This window comes from Chionomys nivalis, chromosome 9 (assembly GCF_950005125.1).
Source record: "Chionomys nivalis chromosome 9, mChiNiv1.1, whole genome shotgun sequence".
Classification (NCBI taxonomy): Eukaryota; Metazoa; Chordata; class Mammalia; order Rodentia; family Cricetidae; genus Chionomys; species Chionomys nivalis.
Window position 1 is genome coordinate 53,064,858 of NC_080094.1, and position 20,913 is coordinate 53,085,770.

Genomic DNA, 20,913 nt, shown 5'->3' on the forward strand with positions numbered 1-20,913 from the left:
CAGAGACTACTTGCTCAGACACAGTAAAGCTCCCAGCACTGGTGACCCTGGGATGTCCCATTTCCCCGGACCCACCGACGGCACAGCCTCCTCCCAGTGAGCAGTGTATGGCCATAGCATTCTGAATGAGCCCTATCCCGCCTGACCTCAGAGGCTGGGCAGCTGTGCTGGATGGAAGATAAACTGCACAGGGTCAGGCTGACTTGAATGCAGTGCTGTGGTTTAGAGTCGGTAGTGTCAACAGGCTTTGAGGCTCGTGCACCAGGGATGCAATAGCCGATACCCACAGAGCCCTGCAATCTCAATTGGGTTTAGCTGACCCAGATTACGCAGAACCATATACAGCACAGATGCAGCCTTTTACCCATGCTCAATGGGCTTTTCTGCAGAGAGTGGTTTTAAAGAGCAGTGGCAGAGTGGGCTCTACTTTGCATATCGACGCGAGAACACAGGTTTCCCGGGCAGATAAGCTACCTGAAGCAAAGGTATGTGTGCTATAGAATGCTATAAACTAACAAGAAGCTGGGTCACCATTTTAATAGGTTACAATTCCTCTTAACTTTTAGGACTTTGGATTGATTAAGACAATTAAGCAATAATTCAAAAAATGTATTAACCAACATAGAAAAGAGATTAAATTTAAACTACATTTAAAATGAAGACTTTTGTTTATTTTTAATTTTGTTTATTTTGAGTATACTGGTTAGACAAAACCCTGGGTTTCCTTGTGGGTTTTGTTCATTTTTTTAAGGCACTTTAAAAAGAAGCAAGATGAGGAAAGCCACAAGTAATAGTCACAATGTGAATCATTCGTGGAAGAGTATTATGGGGATGATAAACCAAACAAACTCTCTGTGTCTGTAAGAGAATTGGAAATTAGGCAGTGGATAAGAATGGGAATATATTCGTTACAAATATTTAATCTTGTGATAAGGTTCGTGCATTTCCTGCTCTGCGGAAGAACTGGAGCAGGAGTGAGGTGCTTCTAAGAACTCTGAACTTAAACCAGAGCCCACCACCATGATCTTACCCCCAAAACCCTCATCCTCACTAAAAGCTTATGAATGAACATAACCCAAAGCTGCCCCAGCGTTTGCAGAGATTGTCAGAGTCCGGTGTGACCAGACTAACTCATTAGGGTTGCAATCTTGGGTTTTTTCAGTCTCAGTGCTGAGCCCAGTGGTCGGTCCTGTCACTGTTAGGGAAATGGTGACCCCTTGTGGTTAAACGTCGGGATGACAGACCTGCTTGTGAGTTCCCATTCAGAGAGCATGGATTTATGCCGGCTGTCCAGAGGGTAAGATGTCAGAGTAGTAGGGACATTTCTGCAGAAAGTTAGTTCAAGGCAAGGGACCCCTCAAGAAATGATGGCACCTGTTAGGACCCTGGAGATATGAGCAAACTCCGAGGTTAATGGATTTCAAGGGGTGGATTCCTTCAGACTTGGAATGAAAACATTCTTTGCATCTGGGGTTTGTTGGTGGATGTAGGGGTCTGCCTTCACCCCGATACCTGCAAACACAGGTTCTGCTGTGCTTTCATAGTGTGAAAATGCCCGAGTTTTCTTCCTTTCTGCGACTTTGACAGCTCCTGTGGGCCCAGGCTGTGGGCTTGTTCCTTGATCTACTTTCCAGAAGTAGAACAAAAGCCGACAGGTCAGAGCATGAGAGACAGTGGCCCCTTCAGGGGACACCGGAGGGAGCCTGGCCTGCTTCTCGCTTGGGTGGGCTTGCTTCCTGCTCTGACATATGACTTTGGGCAGACGATAAATTTAGTAATGAGCAACTTTGGCTCCTGCCTGCCAGCCATCAGAGCTGACAGCTTCTCAAGCTGCCCTCCTGACCTCACACTCTGTCTGCTTTTCCAGGGCTCTGCAGGCAGAAGAGCCCAGAGCAGTGCCACCACTGGCCCCAAGGTGGTTTCGTGTACACGTTCCAGGAGGCAGGCGGGAAGAGAGCCGTGCCAAGGCCTCTTCAGATGGCCAGAGCTGGCTTGTTTCCTTTTGTACTATCACATGGAGCTGTGTGGTATGGAAGCCTGGCGGTATCTCCTGCCACAGTCGTTCTCAACCTGGGGATCACGACCCCTATGGGAGTCAAACAACTCTTTCACATAGGTCGCTTAATAGAGAGTTATATTATAATTCATAACAGAAGCAAAAGTACAGTTATGAAGTAGCCATGAAAATAATTTTATGGTTGGGGGTCACCACAGCATGAGGAACTGTATTAGAGGGTTACAGGGATAGGAAGGTTGAGAACCGCTGTCCTGCTTCTCTGTTCCTGTGCTCTCTTTCAACCAAGAGAAAGGGAGTGGTACCAGCAGGATTGTATGCCAGTCCATGTCAGCTCACAGACAAGAAAGCTGTGGCCAGTAACCAGCCTACAGATGTATTTTCCCTGTCTCCGCAGTACTGCATGTTGTGAATTACCATAAAAACATTATCTCTGACTTATTTAAAACCACAGCCTCAGCTGGGTATAGTCTGCACACCTTTAATCCCAGCACTTGGGAGGCAGAGGCAGGCGGATCTCTGTGAGTTCGAGGCCAGCCAAGGACATTATAAGACCCTGTCTCAAAAAAAATTTTTTTATTTATAATATCTGGCCAGTGAGATGGTCCAGCACTTGCTGCCAAGCCTGCCATCCTAAGTTCCATCCCCAAAACACACACGGTGGAGGGAGAGAACAGTTCTGGCACGTTGTCCTCTGAGCTCACGCACACAATTGAGACGACAAACTGAACTCATAGCCACTAGCACTGCTTGGCCTGCGTTTGCTTTTGGGGTTTTGGTGATGATGGTTGCTTGCTTATTTGTTTTGATTTGATTTTGTTTTGGGGGGTTTTTTTGTTTTGTTTTGTTTTTTAGCAGGAACACATATAGTCTAGGCTAGCCTTAAATTTTTCTATGCACTTAAGGCTGGTCTTAAACTCCTGACCCCGCTTTCTCTACCTCCAAGTGCTAAGGTTACAGATACCACACACCACCATGTCTGACTTCACATGGTTTTCAGGAAGACCACAATCTCAGAGCCATTCCTACCACTTCCTGATCTTCACGTTGAGCCTGCTTGACCCACTATGTAGCCTGTTTCACTTTGAGTTTTGTTTTTTTAATTTTTTATTTTTATTTGCAATATGGATGCTCTGTCTATGCACCGTGTGTGTGCAGGGCACTCTTGAGGCCAGAGGAGAGCACTAGATCCCCGGGGACTGGAGTTCTTGAAGGTTGTGAGCCGCCATGTGAGTACTGGGGATCAAGCCCAGGTGCTCTGGAATAGCAACCAGTGCTCTCAGCCACCGAGTCTTCACTCCAGCCCCCCTCTGAGCTTTCACCTTAGACTTGAATCTCTAAAGTTGGTACTACAAGCAAGCAAGAGAGCACTATGGAAAAGTGGAAGTGTGTAGCCCCTAATCACATCTTTTTTTTTTAATGCCTCCTCCCCGTGAGAGTAGCAAAGCTCGAAGAGATGGCAAAGCCTCCCTCAAGGTCCAAGTGAAAATGTTGACAGTGTGCACAGAAAATGTCCACCATGGCCTTCTTCCCCTAGATGTTAACAGCCTGAAGATGGCTCTCCTACAGAGACTGCTCCTAGCAAGATAGGCTAAACCTGGTTCCTCCATTCAGCTGTATGTGACCGTTCAACTGCATATCATAAATGATGTGGGATTTCCCTCTGTATGCTGTGATGACCATTAATGAATAAAGAAACTGCTTTGGACCTATAGCAGGGCAGAACTTAGCTAGGCAGGGGAAAACTAAACTGAATGCTGGGTGGAAGAAGGCAGAGTCAGGGAGAAGCCAGGTAGCCCCACTGGAGATAGAAGCTGGAACTTTTCCCAGTAATCCACAGCCTCATGGCAATACACAGATTAATAGAAATGGGTTAAATTAAGATGTAAGAGTTAGCCAATAAGAAGCTAGAGCTAATGGGTGAGGCAATGATTTAATTAATACAGTTTCTGTGTGATTATTTCGGGGCTAAGTGTCCAGGAACCAACAAGCAAATAAACACACTGAACTTCTAGGGTGCTGCAGCTGCTCCACCAGAAAGCTGGGCCCTGCCCAGCTGGCCACTTCCAAACAAGGAGCTCACACCTGGGGAACTTGTGTGACAGGAGCCCTGAGACCATCTCCTTCTCATTCCAGTGGTCAAACACCAGCAACATCAGAGCTGAATTTCTTGAGAAAGGCACAGACATTAGAGACCTACGGAGTGGATCCTCACCCATGTAAGGTAAGACTCCCCCAGAGGGGCTTCACCAGCTGTGCCTCCTCTAGCAAGGCGTGGGGTGCTTGTATCCACAGCCCTTCAGTGTACGGGAGTGCCTCTGCCATGCCATGTCGAGACACACACACACACACACCACCACCACCACCACCACCCCATCCATCTCTGCCACATCACTGTGAGAGGATCCCTGGCAAAGGCAATCTAAATAGCAAAGCCAAACCCAGTGCCCTGCTTTGGCAGCTGTGGGTAATTTGGTGGAAATGAATCAAGAGGCATGTGGAGAGCTCCCCACAGGGAACAATCGGCAATCACTCAGCAACTGTCAGCCCTTTACTGACCCATAATCTAGTTTCTTCCCAAGAGTGGGTTCTATTGACTAGAGTGGCATGAGTCACCACATGGGACTGCAATGGAATCGCATCTGATTCCGTTATGCACCAGGGAGGGTGAAGCCGGACCGCACTCAGGGATGCTGTGCCTGGAAACTCCTGTAATTGCCACCGCTCCTGGCGTTTCAGAGATGAGTTTGGTGAGCTCACCCCACAAGCAGTGAGACCCACAGCATGTCCTGGCCCTGGCCACTTCCTCCCTCTACAGCTCACGCCCCTGTTGCTTTGCCATGCTGGTCAGCCACTGCCTCTGTTCTGCCTCATTTATGTGCTGCTTCTGTTACTGAAGAGGCTGTAGTATCAGCAGCTCTAAAACTGAGAGCAGAACAAGATCGGCATCTTCTCACTCGTAGATGAAGGGGCACTGTAACAGAAGAGTTGATGTGTCCCTTTCCTGGGGCTGCAGCGTGGCTTCCACCATGCGGGCATGTAGCCTCTGTGCTGGAGGCTGGAAGGGTGACCCCATGGTGCTGATGGGGCTGGTTCCTTCTGAGGTCCCTAAGAGAAGGATCTGCTCCAACCCATCTCAACTTGATGATGGCCATCCTCCTTCACCTTGGGTCTGCCCATTATCTCCCCTCTGCTGTTGTAAGATAGATAGATAGATAGATAGATAGATAGATAGATAGATAGATAGATAGATAGATAGATAGATAGATAGATAGATGGCACGAGAGAGAAAGACACGATTCAACAGAGTTCACGTGGAGGGGGGAGACCAGCCTCTGGGGATGAGAGCAGCAGAAAAGAAGAGAGAGGCAGAGAGAAAAGGGGAAGAGACAGAGATACAAGCAGAGAAACAGAGAGAAAGAAAGGGACAGACAGAGACAGAAGGAGAGAGAAGGGGAAGAGGGAGAGAGGGAGGGAGGGGGAGAGAGAGAGAGAGAGAGAGAGAGAGAGAGAGAGAGAGAGAGAGAGAGAGAGAGAGAGAGAGAGAGAGAGAGAGATGGGAGGAAGGCAGGGCCCTTTTAAAAGTCAACTTAGCGAATGTGCACAGGAGGTGCTCTTAGTGGCTACAGCTGAGAACACATCCTGTCAGGACCCCAAGGGCAGGCCAGTTCAGGTGCCTGAATACTAAATGTCCTTGTGTAAGGACACCAGTTAAACTGGAGTTGGGCTCAATCTCTAAGCCTCGGCTTAATTTTAATTTCTATAAAGACCTTATCTCCAAAGACGGTCACATTCCCAGTGCTTGGAGCTAGGACTTCAACATCTGGATTTGTAGGAACTGATGCAATCCAGTGTATAACAAACAATGAAAACGAAGGGTACAGGGGTGAGGCTCCGGTGAGGTGATTTTATTTTGCCTATGAAGTAATAAAAACCTGAAGGACATTCTGGAACACAAGCCTCCTCCCCCACCTAATTCCCTGTCCCCTCTGCAGCTTACTGCCAAACAGGGCCAGGAGTCAGGGGGCACATCCACACACTTCTACAGACTTCATAGGTGATCTAAGAATTAGCACGGCTTCCTAAATGTGTCCTGTGAGAACAGAAGTAGTTGAGGTTGGTCGTGATGGCACACACTGGTAGGACACGCTGAAGAGGCAGAGACAGAGGCCAGCCTGGGCTACACATTTAGCCAAACCAGTGGCTCACACTTTTAATCCCAGTACTCAGGAGGAAGAAACAGGTGGATCTCGGTGAGTTTGAAGCCAGTGTGGTTTCCCTAGTGAGTTCCAGACCAGTCAGGACTACATGGTGACATCACCTCTGGAAAAAAAGAAAATCATTTAGCCATTCTATCAATGGATTAGGCACCCGAGCAGGCAGCGGGGGACCTCATAGGAGAGAAATGTTTGGGGGAGCATCTGGCTCTAAGCTCCAGTCCTTGTCAGCTGTTGGGGCCTTGCTGGGTTCTGACCCCCACTCTCCGCATCTGTGAGTAAGAAAGTAATGGGTGTGCAGGAACTTGTCCTTGAGCTGGTAGGTCATCCTCAGACCTCGGAAACACACACAGCTGTCACAGAGCTGCAGTCTTCTCTATGCACAAAAAAAAAGGCTCTGAAGTTCACACACGGAGTGAGGGGGACATGCACACACACGAGGGGGGGACGGGGGGAGAGAGAGACCTAAAGGCAAGTGTGGTCATTAGAAGGTGTCAGATCACCTCAGTGTTAGAGTCCAGTCCCCTTGAGGCCTCACGTGAGACGGGCTGAGGTAGGATTCACAGCACTCAGAGGTCGGCAGGCAGTGCCCCTGAGCTGACGGAAGATGGGTAGGAGTTCTGTTATTGCCCACAGAAGCCGTGGTCTGGCAGCCGTGGACAGTGACAGCCAGCCTGGTGTCCAGACTAAATTCATGTGCATTTAGGACCATGAATTCCTGACTCAGCCTTGGCTTGGACAAGTTTGTCCATCATGGGCACCAGGAGTCTGAAGAGGCTGCAAGAAGGAGCCAGCCTCTGTCCTCTGCATGTGGCCCAATCCCGTGTGTCATAGCTTCTCAACTCCTAGACCTGAGGGAGGAGAGAATAAGCATAGCCCACTTCCCATTTAGAGCCTAGTGGGTTCTTTCATGGTAGTTTTCACCGACTCTTCAGTAGGTGGGTGCTAATCTCCCTGTTTTAAAGATAAGAAAATTGATACAGGGGCTGGAGAGATGGCTCAGTGGTTGAGGGTACTGACTGCTCTTAACAGAGGACCTAGGTTCAGTTCCCAGCACCCACATGACAGCTCACAACTGTCTGTAATACCAAGATCTGAAACCCTCACACATACATATGTGCAGGCTAAACACCAATGCAAATAAAATAAAAATAAATAAGTTATTTTAAAAAAAGGAGAAGAAGAAAAGAAAGTTGATGCAGCCGGGCAGTGGTGGCACAGGCCTTTAATCCCAGCACTCGGGAGGCAGAGGTCGGTGGATCCCTGTGAGTTCGAGGCCAGCCTGGTCTACAGAATGAGTTCTAGGACAGCCAGAGCTATTACACAGAGAAACCCTGTCTCAGGAAAAAAAAAAAAAAAAAAAAAAAAAGGAAGAAAGAAAGAGACAGAAAGTTGGTGTACTAGAAAGCCAAAGTCCACAAGGCCCTGAGAGGCAGAGCAAAAATTTGAACTCAGTTCATTTCCAACACTGTGTAGCCATATAGGAGTGATGCCTGAGAGACTTACTCTGGAGAAAGGGGAAAGGCAGCTACGTAACTGGAAATTTTTCCCACATTCCCAAACCTGGGCCTCCTGCTCATCCGGGTCAAGTCAGGGTCCCACCGTAGACTCCACACATGACCTTTGGATCCTTTAACAGGCCCGGCCATGTTTCCTCGGTCCTCCGAGGCAGAGAGCAATTCAGTCTTCACTCTTACCATTAAGTAGCCTCGCTTGAGTGATGTGCCAAGCATTCCCCTTAATGTTGCTGCAAGGAGAGCTGGAAGAAGCTGGCACACTCAGTGTAATAAATACTGATGATTTCCATTAACAGGGAGGCAATTACTGGGCCCAGGGAATCTGGGGCATGCAACCCCGGGGAGGACAGAAGAGGAATCATTTTGATAATTAAATGAGGGCAGAATGCGCTGGCTGGGCTCTGTTCTCCTGGACTGATTAAGAAGCTAGCATTGGTCCTGTGCATGCTGATGGTTTCCGTCTGCTGGAGCGTCCTTGTTTGGTCCTAGGACCAGAAGGAAGGACTCCTACAGCCCCTGGCTGGGGAGCCAGAACACCCAAGTCTCAACCTTGTACAGGGCCATCCTCAACTGTGCCACAATCTACACCCCCCAGGTCCTGGCAGCTACAGCTGCTGGAAAAGAGAGTAGGGCCTGTTACAGTATCTGTTCCCTGATTCCTTTCCAAACTCGGGAGTTACCATCTTGTTCCGTTTAGTCTAGCCTTGAGGCTGGTTGTTTGCCCTGGGTCTTTCAAAGCCAGTACTGTGGGTTCTGATGGAGCTGCCCTGCTAAGGCTTTGGGGGATGGGGGATGGGGAGTAGCTCCATCATGGAGGTCCAACCTTTTTAGACCTGGTGGTGCCACTTCTTGAGAGCCCATATGTGTCGGGCACTCGTCAGCTAGACTATCTACCAAGCTTCACTGTACCACTGCCAGGAGTCTCTCTTCACCCTCACATTGCCATGAAAACACCAAAATTCTGAGTGCAGATTTTAAAAAGGTAAGAGGGGTTAGGAGGTGCCAGGGAGGTTCTTACTAATGTGTCAGAAGTTCCGGGTGAGGACAGCACTGAGACTGGGAGCCAGTGTTGCCTGGTCTCAGGGTTTGCCTGAACCAGTGTTGCCTGATCTCAGGGCTATGTTTCTGCAATCCCTTGCCGCCAGTGTTGCCTGATCTCAGGGCTAAGCTTTTGCAATCCCTGCCTGCAGTCTTCATTCTACAGAGATGAACTCTATGCAAGACTAAGCCCGACCCTCCACCAGTTCCCATACAGAGAAGACACAGACCTAAATGATTTCTGAAATCATCATATGTAAACCCAGGCATGGATGATGATACCTATATTCCCAGCCACTCTGGGGTCTGAAGCAGAAAGATGAAAAGTTTGGGGGTGGTTTGTGCCACAGAACAAGACAGCTTCTCTAAAATAAAAAGAAAAATAGAGGCAAGCCTGTAATCCCGGCACTCAGCAGCAGAGGTGGAAGAGCAGAAGGTCAAGGCCACCCTCAGCTACGCAGGGATTCAAGACCAGCCTGGATGGACCGTGTGAGCCCCTGTCTGGAGAAGAGGGAATGAACAGAAGTTGGTGTCCTCTCCAAGAACACTGTTGCTTGTGCTGTAGCGCCAAAACAGTCAGGCTGTCTCTGAAACAAGATGGAGTGTTCTTCTAGGTCTGTGTTACTCTGTCCTGCTTTCACCAGTGAAGCAGCTGGAGTGTGTCACAGAGAAATCAGTGAAGTCAGTCACAGAGCAAATGAAAAACAGCCAGGGTCCTAAACCAAGGTTGAATTTTTTTCCACAAGGATGAAAACTTGATACTTTCTTACCTCACCACAGCAGGAGAGAACTACCTTTTCCTGTCAGGAGATACAGAGTGGCCAAAGGAACTGTGAACCTGTCAAGCTCCATTTACTTCCTCTCCTAGATCCAGGAAAAGCTCAGTCCTGTGGGCCCTGATTCCTGCCGATGGGAAGGGGACAGGCGGATTCCTGCTAGCTGAGACAGAAATCTGTGGAGGAAATAACCAGACCCTTCTCTCCTTGTCTCCATTCCTTTCTCAGCCATGCTACGTGTTACTTGGCATACAAACCCTGAGGACAGGCTGTGTTAGTCACTGTTCTGTTGCTGTGAAGAAGCACCATGGCCACGGCTACTCTTACAACAGAAAACATCTAATTGGGGCTTGCTTACCGTTTCAGAGGTTTAGTCCATGGTCATCATGGTGAGGAGTATAGTGGCATACAGGCAGACATGGTGCTGAAGAAGCTGCTGAGAGTTCTTCATCCAGATCTTCAGGCAGCAGGAAGAGACAGACACTGGGCTTGGAATGGGCTTTTTGAAACCCCAAAGCCCACCCCCAGTGATACACTTCCTCCAACAAGGTCACACCTCCTAATCCTTTCAAATAGTGCTACTACTTGATGACCAAGCATTCAAATCTATGAGCCTGTGAGGGCCATTCTTATTCACAACACAGGTCAATACCAAGAATGACATTTAAGACTGAAGAGACATGGATTGCTCCAGAGACAGAAAGCTCCAGGGCTTTCTGCTTGTACTTCCATACCAGTCTTGATGGGATTTCTCATTGTAGTTCCTGGTCCCACTCTGAAGCTCGTGTGACAGAGACAAGTAGCCAACACTGTGGCTGCCGTCAGTGCTGTGGGTTCTGAGGACCATGGTCTTTCTATGACTCTCGCCTACCTCTGTAGGTCCGGAAGTCTTGGAGAATTGCTCTCTGTATTCTGGGAGCAAATTCTTCAAGGTTCCATTATTAATCCCCCCCTCCCTCTCTCTCCTCTAGACAAGGTTTCTCTGAGTAATCCTGTCTGTCCTGGAACTTGCTATACAGACCAGGCTGGACTTGCACTTACAGAGATCCCCCTGCTTCTGCCTTCCCCGAGTGCTGGGATTAAAGCCATGTGTTGCCACACTTGGCAGTTAATTGCTTCTCATCAGGATTTATTCCAAGTTCACCACCAGAGCTGCTGGGTTTTTGACAACTTAATAAACCTAGTCACACCTGAAAAGAGGGGACCGTAACTGAGAAAATGCCTCTGTAAGATTGGCCTGTAGACAAATCTGTATTGTATTGATTAGTGATGCGGGGGAGGTAGTGCCACTGGAAGTGAGGGCCGTCCCAGGCAGTATAAGAAAGCAGGCTGAGTAAGTCATGGGGAGCAAAAATGTAAGCAGTGCTCATCCGTGGTTTCTGCTTCAGTTCCTGCCTGCAGGTTCCTGCCTTGAGTTCCTGTAGTAAATTCTCTCAGAGATGGGGTGTGACCTTGGTTGTAAGTTGAAATACACCATTTCCTCCTCAGGTTGCTTGTGGTCATGGTGTTTATCACAGTGATAGAAACCCTAACTAAGACACTTGCTGTTCCAAATCAGCCAGTTCCGTCAGGAGAGGCCATTCCCACAGCTCTAACCCTGCCCTCTCTGGGAGGCCACCTGAGAGTGTCTGGATCATGCAGCCTGGCCTTTGCTGTCGCCAGAGGGATGTCATTTGCTGGGTCTCACTTCCATCCCTTCCCTTCTGCTCGCTTCAGGCCCATGACCATCCAGCTCTTCCCTCTCCAAGACTTCCCTTTTGGTCTAGCTTACCACACCCATTTTCTAACTAGAAAACCTTAGCTCTCAGTATCGAATAAGAGAAAGTGAAATGTTAGGGTTTGCCTGAGGTTCAACAGCCTCGGCAGCTATACTCATATTGACACATCATGGGTGTACATGGCCGCCTGCTACACAGAATTTCTGAGGTAACAGCCCTAGATGTGAGAAATTTAAGGCCTTGGCTACAGTCATGCAGTGCAGCCAGACTGGACCCAATAGACCTGTGGCGCAGGCACCTTTCTGCCCAATTGCTGATGTACTAGCAAGGGTGAAGGTAGCAGGGGCCCTCCCAGCTCCCCACCTCCCTCCCCTGATCCCTCACTGCTTCTCCATTACAAACCCTTCACCCTCTCCAGGCCTGACCCTCCCATCTCTCTAGCTGCCCTTCCTTCTAGGCCTTTTCCTGTGTCTCCGAAGGCTTTAGCCATGCCTTCTGTCACCCCGTAAATATGTCCTTCCCTCATCATAGCCTGATGTCCCCTCCGACCCACGTCACAGTCTCATACCGTATCCGCTAAACCGTCCTGTGGCCTCTTTTATACCAGCACAAACACAATGAGGTCTCTACCCTTGCATCTCTTGTCCTTGGGTCCATCCTGCACAGGGACGGAAATCTTCCCAATGCTCACCCTCTTCCTGACATTGGCTACCTCCCTCGGGCATTCTTCCCACAAATGCCACTTGTCTTGGCACAAGTTCATGCCAGTTAGCCAAATTAGACCTGCTGCCTCCTGGCAGGAACCATATTTGTGTGCTATGCCTGGTACCCATTCTGTTCATCCTCCTCCAAGCACTGGTGAGAGGCAGGAGGAAACCCAGCCATGTGACTGCAGAAGGAACCAGACTTGTATCTTCTTTTAAAAGTCATTCGCTATGGCCATGGGTTAAATGGTGCTGTGCTCATAGCCAAGACTGGATCTCCCCAGTCCTGAGGAAAGGGTGGTAATTCACATTAGTCCCAAAGGTTTGTTAAACAGTTGACACCTGTACCCAGATGCTCACACTTGCAAGCCTAACTCCATGAGGCAGCTTTAAGGCAAATGCATTTCTCCTGAGGCCAGGCTCACTGGCCCTGCAGAGAATCTATTGTCTCCAAGGCTAAGTATCTCCACCGGGGTGGCAAGCTCTCAAGGTGAGGGAAACCAGAACCCCCAACTTGATGGCCAAGTTTCCCAGCGATCTCCATCATCACTCATGTACCCGGACAGCAGAGCCTTGCCCAAGGAAGCTGCAGAAGGACGCTCCTTAGTCACCCTCTTCCCTCTGGCCCCAGACCCCCCACTTTCTGCTGCATCTCCACCCCCTTGCTCAGCAAAATCCCAAGCCTGCTGCTGACACACTTAGACTGGTGGCCTGCAGTTCCCTCAGCCAGTTGCTGCTTCCCATGTCTTCATCTAAACTTCCAAGGTATTGACCCCATGGTATTAGATACCAAGGCAACGATAGCCTGTCTCTGTTGGCATTCTTTTTTGTCTTGTTTTACGGCCCTAGGGCTTTGCACACACTGGGCAAGTGCCCCGCCACTGTATCCCAGCCTGCTTTTTAACTAAGTTACCCAGATTGGCCTTGAACTTAATTAACTCTGTAGGGTAGGCAGATCTTTAATTTAGGATCTTCCAACCTCAGCCTTGGAAGTAGCTAGGATTACAGGCCTGATTAGTAATGGTACACACACACACACACACACTTTGCCTATCATAAAATTCACCCTTTTAAGTGTGCAATCCGGTGGTTTTTAGTATGTTCACGATCACCACCACCACCACCTAATTTTAGAATATTTTTATGACCCCCTTCCCCTGCCCAAAGGAAGCATCATATCCACTACCGGTCACTGCCTCACTTCCCTCTCCCTCCAGCCTTGGCAGCCAATACCCTGTCTGTGTCTGTGGCTCTACTGTTGTGAACATTATGTATAAATAGAACCATTCAACGTGATTTCTTTTGCAACTGGCTTCTTTCACTCGACATGGTGTTTGAAGGTTCATTTGTGTTGTATACGTGAGTAACCCCTTCCTCTTTACTCCTGAATAATATTTTGATGTACCGCCATCTACCACTTGCTTTTTTGCCTATCAATTGATGAACATTTTACTCTTCCAGCTGGATTGGATTGCTCACATTGTTTGGCTACTATACATAGTTATACTATTACCATTCATACACCTATAGACATGTTCCAATTCTCTTGGGCATATACCCAAATGGAAAATTGTTGGGTTATATGGTAACTCTATATTTAATCATTTGGAAAAACTTTCCAACTATTTCCTGAAATGACCATACCATTTTATTTATTTATTTATTTTATTTATTTGGTTTTTCGAGACAGGGTTTCTCTGTGGCTTTGGAGCCTGTCCTGGAACTAGCTCTTTAGACCAGGCTGGTCTCGAACTCACAGAGATCCGCCTGCCTCTGCCTCCCGAGTGCTGGGATTAAAGGCGTGCGCCACTATCGCCCGGCGACCATACCATTTTAAAGTCCTACCAGCAATGCACAAGATCGTAACATTGTCTTTGTCCTGCTGAGGCTGGTGTCATTATCATGTCCACCATCTAGATACAGAGCTCTGAAGCCCATCTGGCAAGTAGCAAGGCTGGAATTCAAGCTATGACTTTGTGCTCTTAAATGCCCTGTGCATCCCACTGTGACCTAGTAAAAGTTGCCCTGCTTTTCCTATGAATATAGCCTGGGTGTCTGGATTTTGAGACAAGGGTCTCATGCATCCTAGGCTGATCTTGAACTCACTTTGTAGCTGAAGATGACCTTGAACCTCTGATCTTCCTGCCTCTGCCTCCAAGTGCTGAGATCAAAGGATTTTGCCACCACCCTTGACTTAGAAGAACGTGTTTCCACCCTTTCTCCTCTATACCTGCACCTCTGTGCCCCAGTGAGAAGTCTTTCTCTATTACAGGACGTGTCGGGAAATGCTGCGTTTCTGGCCTTCACTCCTTTCGGATTTGTTGTTCTTCAGGGAAACAAGAGGGTCCACTTCATTAAGTGGTGAGTGTCTGTCTTCATCTCCAGAGCAGGTTCCTTATGCATCACTACCTGGGGAGGGGCTATGGTACCCATGTCCTTTGTCTGTGATGGGCAGTTATGGTTTGCAGCCTTCTCCAAAGCCTTGAGTTGAGAATGGTAATTGACCAAGGTAGTGGTCTCTTCCTAGGGATCCTGTTCTTTCAAAAGTGTCCCTGAGAGCCAACCGCCTCTCCAGACAGAAAGGGTACTGGAAGTTGATTTCTTGGGAAGCCTGCAACTGTAACCAACACAAGGGAAGTGAAGTTCCCAAGTGAACTAAGCCTTTAGGGTCATCACTTGCTGAGGGCCACTGCCGGCATAATGACGGCCATTCAGGAATATCTCAACAGATGGCCGAAGCCCTTCTTCACTCTTCTAACAAGGGAAAGGTTCATAGACAATTACCCTGGAACAAATGTCAGCTATGACATGAAAACACCCTCCTCAGTAGCACCCCATGAGCACATAGTCTACAAGAGTTCAGATACTGCCATCTCCATCTTGAGGGCTGAGCATCCTTGGCCTCTGTGAGCCACAGTCTCACCTTGTACCTTCCCTCTTCCCTGACACATCTGGCATGCGGGAGCTATTGTCTTGGCTGCAGCTACCCATATTGCTTCCCCTCCTTGTTTGGCTTGGGGTCTATGTGACTCGACACAGGCTTCTGTGTGTTGACTGGCATTTGGATATCTTGGGACCCATTGGCTGCCTCGTCCATACACACATCTGTCAGTCTCACCAAGACACTCTGCATAATTGAGAGCCTGTAATTTTTAAAAAAAAAATTGATTCTTTGACAGTTTTACAATTCTGTGCATATGATCTTGATAATATCAAACCCCTCCTGCCACTCCCCTAAGACCCCCCTAATATATGTCTGTCCCCCTTCATGTCTTATTTTTTCATTTTTTGTTTGTTTTGTTTTGAGACAGTGGTCTCTCTTCATGCCCTGGCTGTCCTGGAACTTATTATGTAGACCAAACAGGCTTTAAACTCAAGGAGATCTGCCTGCCTCTGCTTCCCAAGAGCTGGGATTAAAGGTGTGCACCACCATGCCTAACCCTTTCATATCCTTTTTTTAAAAAAATTCTAGTTTTTGTTTGTTGTTTGTTTGTTTGTCTTGAGACAGGGCTTCTCAGTGTAGCCCGAGCTGTTCTAGAACTCACTCTATCAACCAGGCTGACTTCCAACTCAAAGATCCACCTGCCTCTTCCTCCCAAGTGCAGGAAATAAAGGCATGTACCACCACTGCCCGGCTAATGAATTTTTTATTGTAGTTTCATTTATTTATTTTGCATGTAGTGGGCACATATGCCATAGCACACAGGTGATGGCCCAAGGACAATTTTTCAGAGTCTGTTCTCTCCTTCCACGACGTGGGCCCTGGACTTGAACTCAGGTCATCAGGGTTAGAGCCATCTCACCAGCAGCCTTCATCCCATTTTAAATATAACCCAGAGTCTAGTTAGTGCCGCCTGCACGTGCAACCTAGCCACACACACACCCAAAGAAAAATGACTGCGCGCACACACACACATACATACACATACACGCACGCACGCATGCACGCACGTATAGCAGCCATCAGTTGCTGTGTTGTGCCCTGCCCCGGTTCATGCTGGAATTACTGGCCAGTTTGGTCTTGTGCAGGTTTTGTGCTGTGCATGCATGAGTGCGATCGTTTCCCAGCACTCCTCCCCAACCTCTGGCCCCTACATGCTTCCCACTCTTTCCCCCTTCACGTCCCCTGAGCCTCGCAGGGGTGGATACAGACGAGAGCTTAGTTTTAGGTAGCCTATCCCTCCCCATCTCCCACCCCCATCCTCACTTTAACTCCCAGCACCCCATACACACTTTCATATCATACCACCCCAAGGCCTCTTCCCCTCCCCTCTGTCATGGGCCCTTTCTGGATTCCTAATTTGTACAGGCGCTGCATATTAAACACACAAATCTGAAAGTCCGAAGCTAGGGTGGTCTTCTGAGAGAGCACAGTTAGAGCCCCCTATGATTCATTTCTGTGTTGGACCTCAGCCTGCCGTGTCTAAGCTGGCTAGCTCTTCTAACAGGTTAGAAAATGGCTTCCCTTGGTCTGAGGGACTTTGGTTAGGGAAGCCTGGGCCTGCTCGTGCTTCCTTTACCTTCTCTAGAAGAGCGAAGTAGGGTCTGAGTAGAGATTTTTTTCTCATGAGTTTTCTTCTCGGGACGTTGTAGTCATCTCTTTTCATGCCGCCTCACTCACCTGACACAGACACCAGACACTTTCCTGACCCAGATCCCTCTAGTGGAGGATGAATGGGATTAATGCATCTCTCCTGAGGAGAAACTACTCCTCAGACACGTGGCACTGTCCTGTTCACAAGGCAGCTGGTATCATGGAGTCCTAGGCTCCCTCAAGTCAGGTCCCATCACTGCACTCTCTGTGTGACAATGGGAGGGTCTTACATCTCCTAGCCAACAAAATGGTTCTCAGAAAAGGCTGGGGACAGGATTGGGCCACAGTTCCCCTTGTTTGGGTCCTTTGCTCCCTGAGTCTCTGGGCTATTTGGTGTTCCTCGAAGGGGTTCCATCCCCACCAGAGCCGTTGTCTCATGTCTAGAAACAAGGTCATCCTTAGACACTTGAAGTCCCTGAGTGATCCCTGCCTCCCCACTTTTCATTCTCCTGTGTACCTCTCTCCCCGGAAAGTCTCCTCCTGTCTCAATGTCAGAATCCTAGATGTTAAACCCACCCTCACATTCAAAAGGAAAAAACAAACTCACAGGCCAGGTGTGAGGGCGCACACCTGTAATCTCAGCTCTCAGGAATGAGAGGCAGGAGAATATGTCAAGGCCAGCCTGGTCTACATAGAGTTCCAGGACAGCCTGTCTACATGAGATCCTGTCTCAAAACAACAAAAGGTCAAACTCTTTCTTTACCACTCCTGCCGGAGGCTGTGTGTTTATTGTATTCTACCCGAGTTAAGATTGATGGTTGGCTGGTCCAAAGAGAGAGATGACACAGAGAGAGAGGCTATACCAGTTCCAGCCTGTAGTGGGAAGCTGGAAACGGCCACTCTGAACCCAGCCATGACTTCTCAGTGAGAACATGTCATATTCCTCTGCCCCAATGTTGTACAGCCAAAGACCCGGTGCCTGGTTATTTCTGCATTTTGCTACTTACTAGAATCCTGAGGACGATGCCCTGGAGGCAGCAGGAAGTGGTCTACAGATGGCAGGTGTGTGTGCTCAGACTCCTTAGGGGCCTGAGGCAGAAAAGTAAAAACTCTAGTGGGGTATCGGGCCCTGAATTGGGCACACTGGAGTGGCCGATGGGGAGGCCTGGTCTTGTGGCTCTCAGGGACATCCAAATAAGTTCTGGGTAGTTTTCCCACCTTGTAAATGTAACCAAGGCTGAAAGCAGTTTGTGGAGGTGAGGTATAGGCTGTGCCATGTACAGTAACCATGTCACTTCTTCTGATTTGTGTCTGTCCCACGGGTGACGCACCCCAGTATCCTGTTTGCCTCTTTTACTGCAGCCATTCACTGGGCTGGTGGCTTCAAGGATTTTTCTACAATAACCCCTAAGCCCCTTTCCTGGTCAGTACGCTGCATGACTGTTCCATGTAATCCGTTCTCTCTTCTTGGTATGTTGCCCCACCCCTCCTTGAGACTGTTTGACATTGTCTGCATTAAACTGCGTTCTCCATCCAGTGGCACAGTCACCTGAAAGACTCGGCTCCCTCAGGACCCGGATGCATTGTTGTTCATTACTTGCTGTGATCTTCAACTTTGGCCTCATGAGCTACCTGTGGCATCGACATCCAACAGTCCCATCAGATCATGCACCCGTGCTATGAATTCAATCCGGAAATGACCCCCACTCTTCCCGCACTCACTTTTCCATGCAAATGTTGCCCTTTTCTAGCCACTGTTGATGAGCCCGAAATCCTCCTATCACCCCGATATTACAGTGTGATTGACTGGAAAACTGTGGGTCGAACTGTCCCGATGACTGTTCTCTAAGGCCACTGTGCTCCTGTCTTGTTCTCAGTTTTAATTCTGGCTAAAACTGTGTCTGTGCCTGGAGCCTCTTCCAGTCGGGGGGGGCTGTGCATCTGCGATTTGAGCTGTGAGCAGGTAGCCCACAGCCAGGTGACAGGTGCTCTCTTTGTGCTTCTAGGAATGAGGTGACCAAACTGAAATTTGAAGGAAAGACTTTCTATTTATATGTAAGTCAGAAAGAGGTGAGTGCCGGCTTCCTTCTCTCCAGGGAGGGCTAGGGCGCTGTGGCAGGCCCTTGTGGCTGGAGCCGAGGGTAAGGAGTCCAGGCGGGGGAGGCTGTCTGCCTCCTCGGCTAAGATAGAGGCAAGGGTATGTAGAGGTGGGAAGGCCTGGAGGTGCAATGGCACCCAGAGGATCCACTAAAGAGAGGCCTGCCTCGAGGAAACGGTCAAATGAGGTTCTCTCTCCCACAGAGGATGCCAGTGAAACGTTCTGCGTCTCACCAAGGGCTCTGTTAGGCTTGCCAGGGTGAGGTAGCTATTGATGTGAGTCACTCTTCTAGCTAGGGCCCTGCTGCACAGGACCCGGGGCCCTGGGATTTCCCACCCACCTCAGCTGTTTCTCTATGGAATTTTTTTTTTACAGGAAAAGAAAATTATTCTCACTTATTTTGCTCCAACTCCAGAAGCCTGCAAGCACCTCTGGAAATGTGGAATTGAGAATCAAGCCTTCTACAAGTGAGTTGGAAGTGTGATAGGGACTGCCTTTAATCAAAGGTGGGGCCACAAAGCCGCCTTTGAAGGAGCGGCAGGCCAACCTGGAGAAACAGGAAACCAGCAGAGTAATTCTAGTGGTGCGGTGCGCAGTAGAGCCCACGCCAGAAAAGCCCAGCGGGTGCGTTAATTTGGATCACTGCCGCTATGGCGCCCTGGAAGGCCTAGAAGACAAGTGTCCCATGAAAAACTCTGCACAAGCATCCTGACCTCAGACCTCAGCTTTAAGGGGAGCCTGGGGTCCCCCTCTTGGTGCGTAGCCCAGAGCTGGAGATGGTGGTCACTTGTCTTACTACTGAGAAGCTAGGTTTGAGTCAGAGGTAACTTGACTGGCCGGAGTTTGGGGGAGTCTGGAGGCTTCTACATCCAGTTCTCTCCGATTAAGAAAGTGGCCGCTAAAGCATCAGTGCACAAAAAATGGACTAGAGAGAGGCCAAGGTGATGCCCAGAAAACGGTTCACCGGATCCCTTGGTCTTTGTTTAAAAACAAAATTGATGGTCTATGTCTCAATAGACGTTCTGGGCTGGGGACACGGTTTGTTTGAGGGAGTGCTCACCTTGCAAGTATGAGGTATGGGGTTCAGTACTCTGCATTGCCTAAGCAAGACAGGGTAACGAATGCCTGTCACCCCAGTCCTCATGAGCTGGAGGCATAAGGACCAGTTAAAGGTTATCCTCGGCTACAAAGTGAGTTGCAGGATAGCCGGGGCTACATGGGACCCTGTGTTAAAAGAGAGTGTATTGCAACAGTGGCAGCATGACAGACTCCAGTTACAGTGACCCTTGCTGTTGCCAAATGGCCTGACAAGCCAGATCCTCCCTCTGCTGTCCTGAAGGGCTCTGGGAAAATCAGAACTGCTCTCCTCAGTGACAGCGCTCCTCCTTAGTGAGCTCACTCCAGCCTGCAGAACTGATCTGCCAGCTGCCAGGGCCACAGCCCCAGAGCTGTCCTGGGAAGGCACTCTCAGTCACTAACACTCACTGTGCACTTGTTACTCGTGCTGGGGTGAACTGCACAGGTGTATTCCACCCTGACAGGGCTTCCTTCCAGAGAGGACACTAGGGAGATACTTTAGCCGACTTGAACCTCCCTGCTATTGACAAAGCCAAGAATACAGGATTTTTGTTGGATTGGTTGGTTGGTTTTGGTCACCATCTTCCCTTCACCTGTGAGGACAAGGCCTAGGTTTAATCAGTTACATGAACCTATAGAGAAGTGAATTTGAAAGACAAACTCCTGCTGGTAGGGCTTAGGAGAAGCTCAGGAAGACGGGCATCCCTGCTTCCCGCTCCCATATACAGGAGCTGGCTCCCACTAAGGTCCTGGGGATTCCTTAAGCACCCCCATTCTCTCTGTCAGACCTCATATAAAACTGCTGCCAGGCACTTTTTGATCTGTGTCCTGGGAAGAAACGCTTGTGTCCACACCCACATGTGGCCACTCAGTTGCTAAGCGTTCCTCCTGGTGGGCAGCACCTGACACAGACTACCAAGGGCTTTTTCTCGAATCTGAAGAAAGTTTGCAGTAGCCTTGGCAGGGGGCTCCCTGCCCACCTTCTGTCGGCCTGTGATGTGGCTCGGTCCATGTGTCACCTGAACTCTGCTCTGTCGTAGGCTGGAGAAGTCAAGCCAAGTTCGCACAGTGTCCAGCAGCAACCTGTTCTTCAAAGGGAGCCGGTTCCGATACAGGTAAATAGTGACAGTAAGTAGCCATTCTAAATCTCCTTCCAGACCCTTCTCTAGAGAACAGTCTCCATGTACCTCATCCTCAAGAACCAAGGAACCAGAGCTCTC

At 49.0% G+C, this 20,913-nt stretch overlaps 1 protein-coding gene across 5 annotated transcripts in view; it reads left to right on the forward strand.

Annotated features, from left to right (window-relative positions):
- Frmd5 (FERM domain containing 5) overlaps positions 1-20,913 on the forward strand; it is a 294,015-nt gene that overhangs the window by 263,074 nt on the left and 10,028 nt on the right. For all 5 annotated transcript variants that reach the window (XM_057781453.1, XM_057781455.1, XM_057781454.1 and 2 more), the window contains 5 exons: positions 4,151-4,238; positions 14,257-14,345; positions 18,525-18,588; positions 18,992-19,083; positions 20,734-20,808. In XM_057781453.1, the coding sequence (XP_057637436.1) occupies positions 4,151-4,238; positions 14,257-14,345; positions 18,525-18,588; positions 18,992-19,083; positions 20,734-20,808 (408 nt within the window). The remainder of the gene's footprint in view (positions 1-4,150; positions 4,239-14,256; positions 14,346-18,524; positions 18,589-18,991; positions 19,084-20,733; positions 20,809-20,913) is intronic.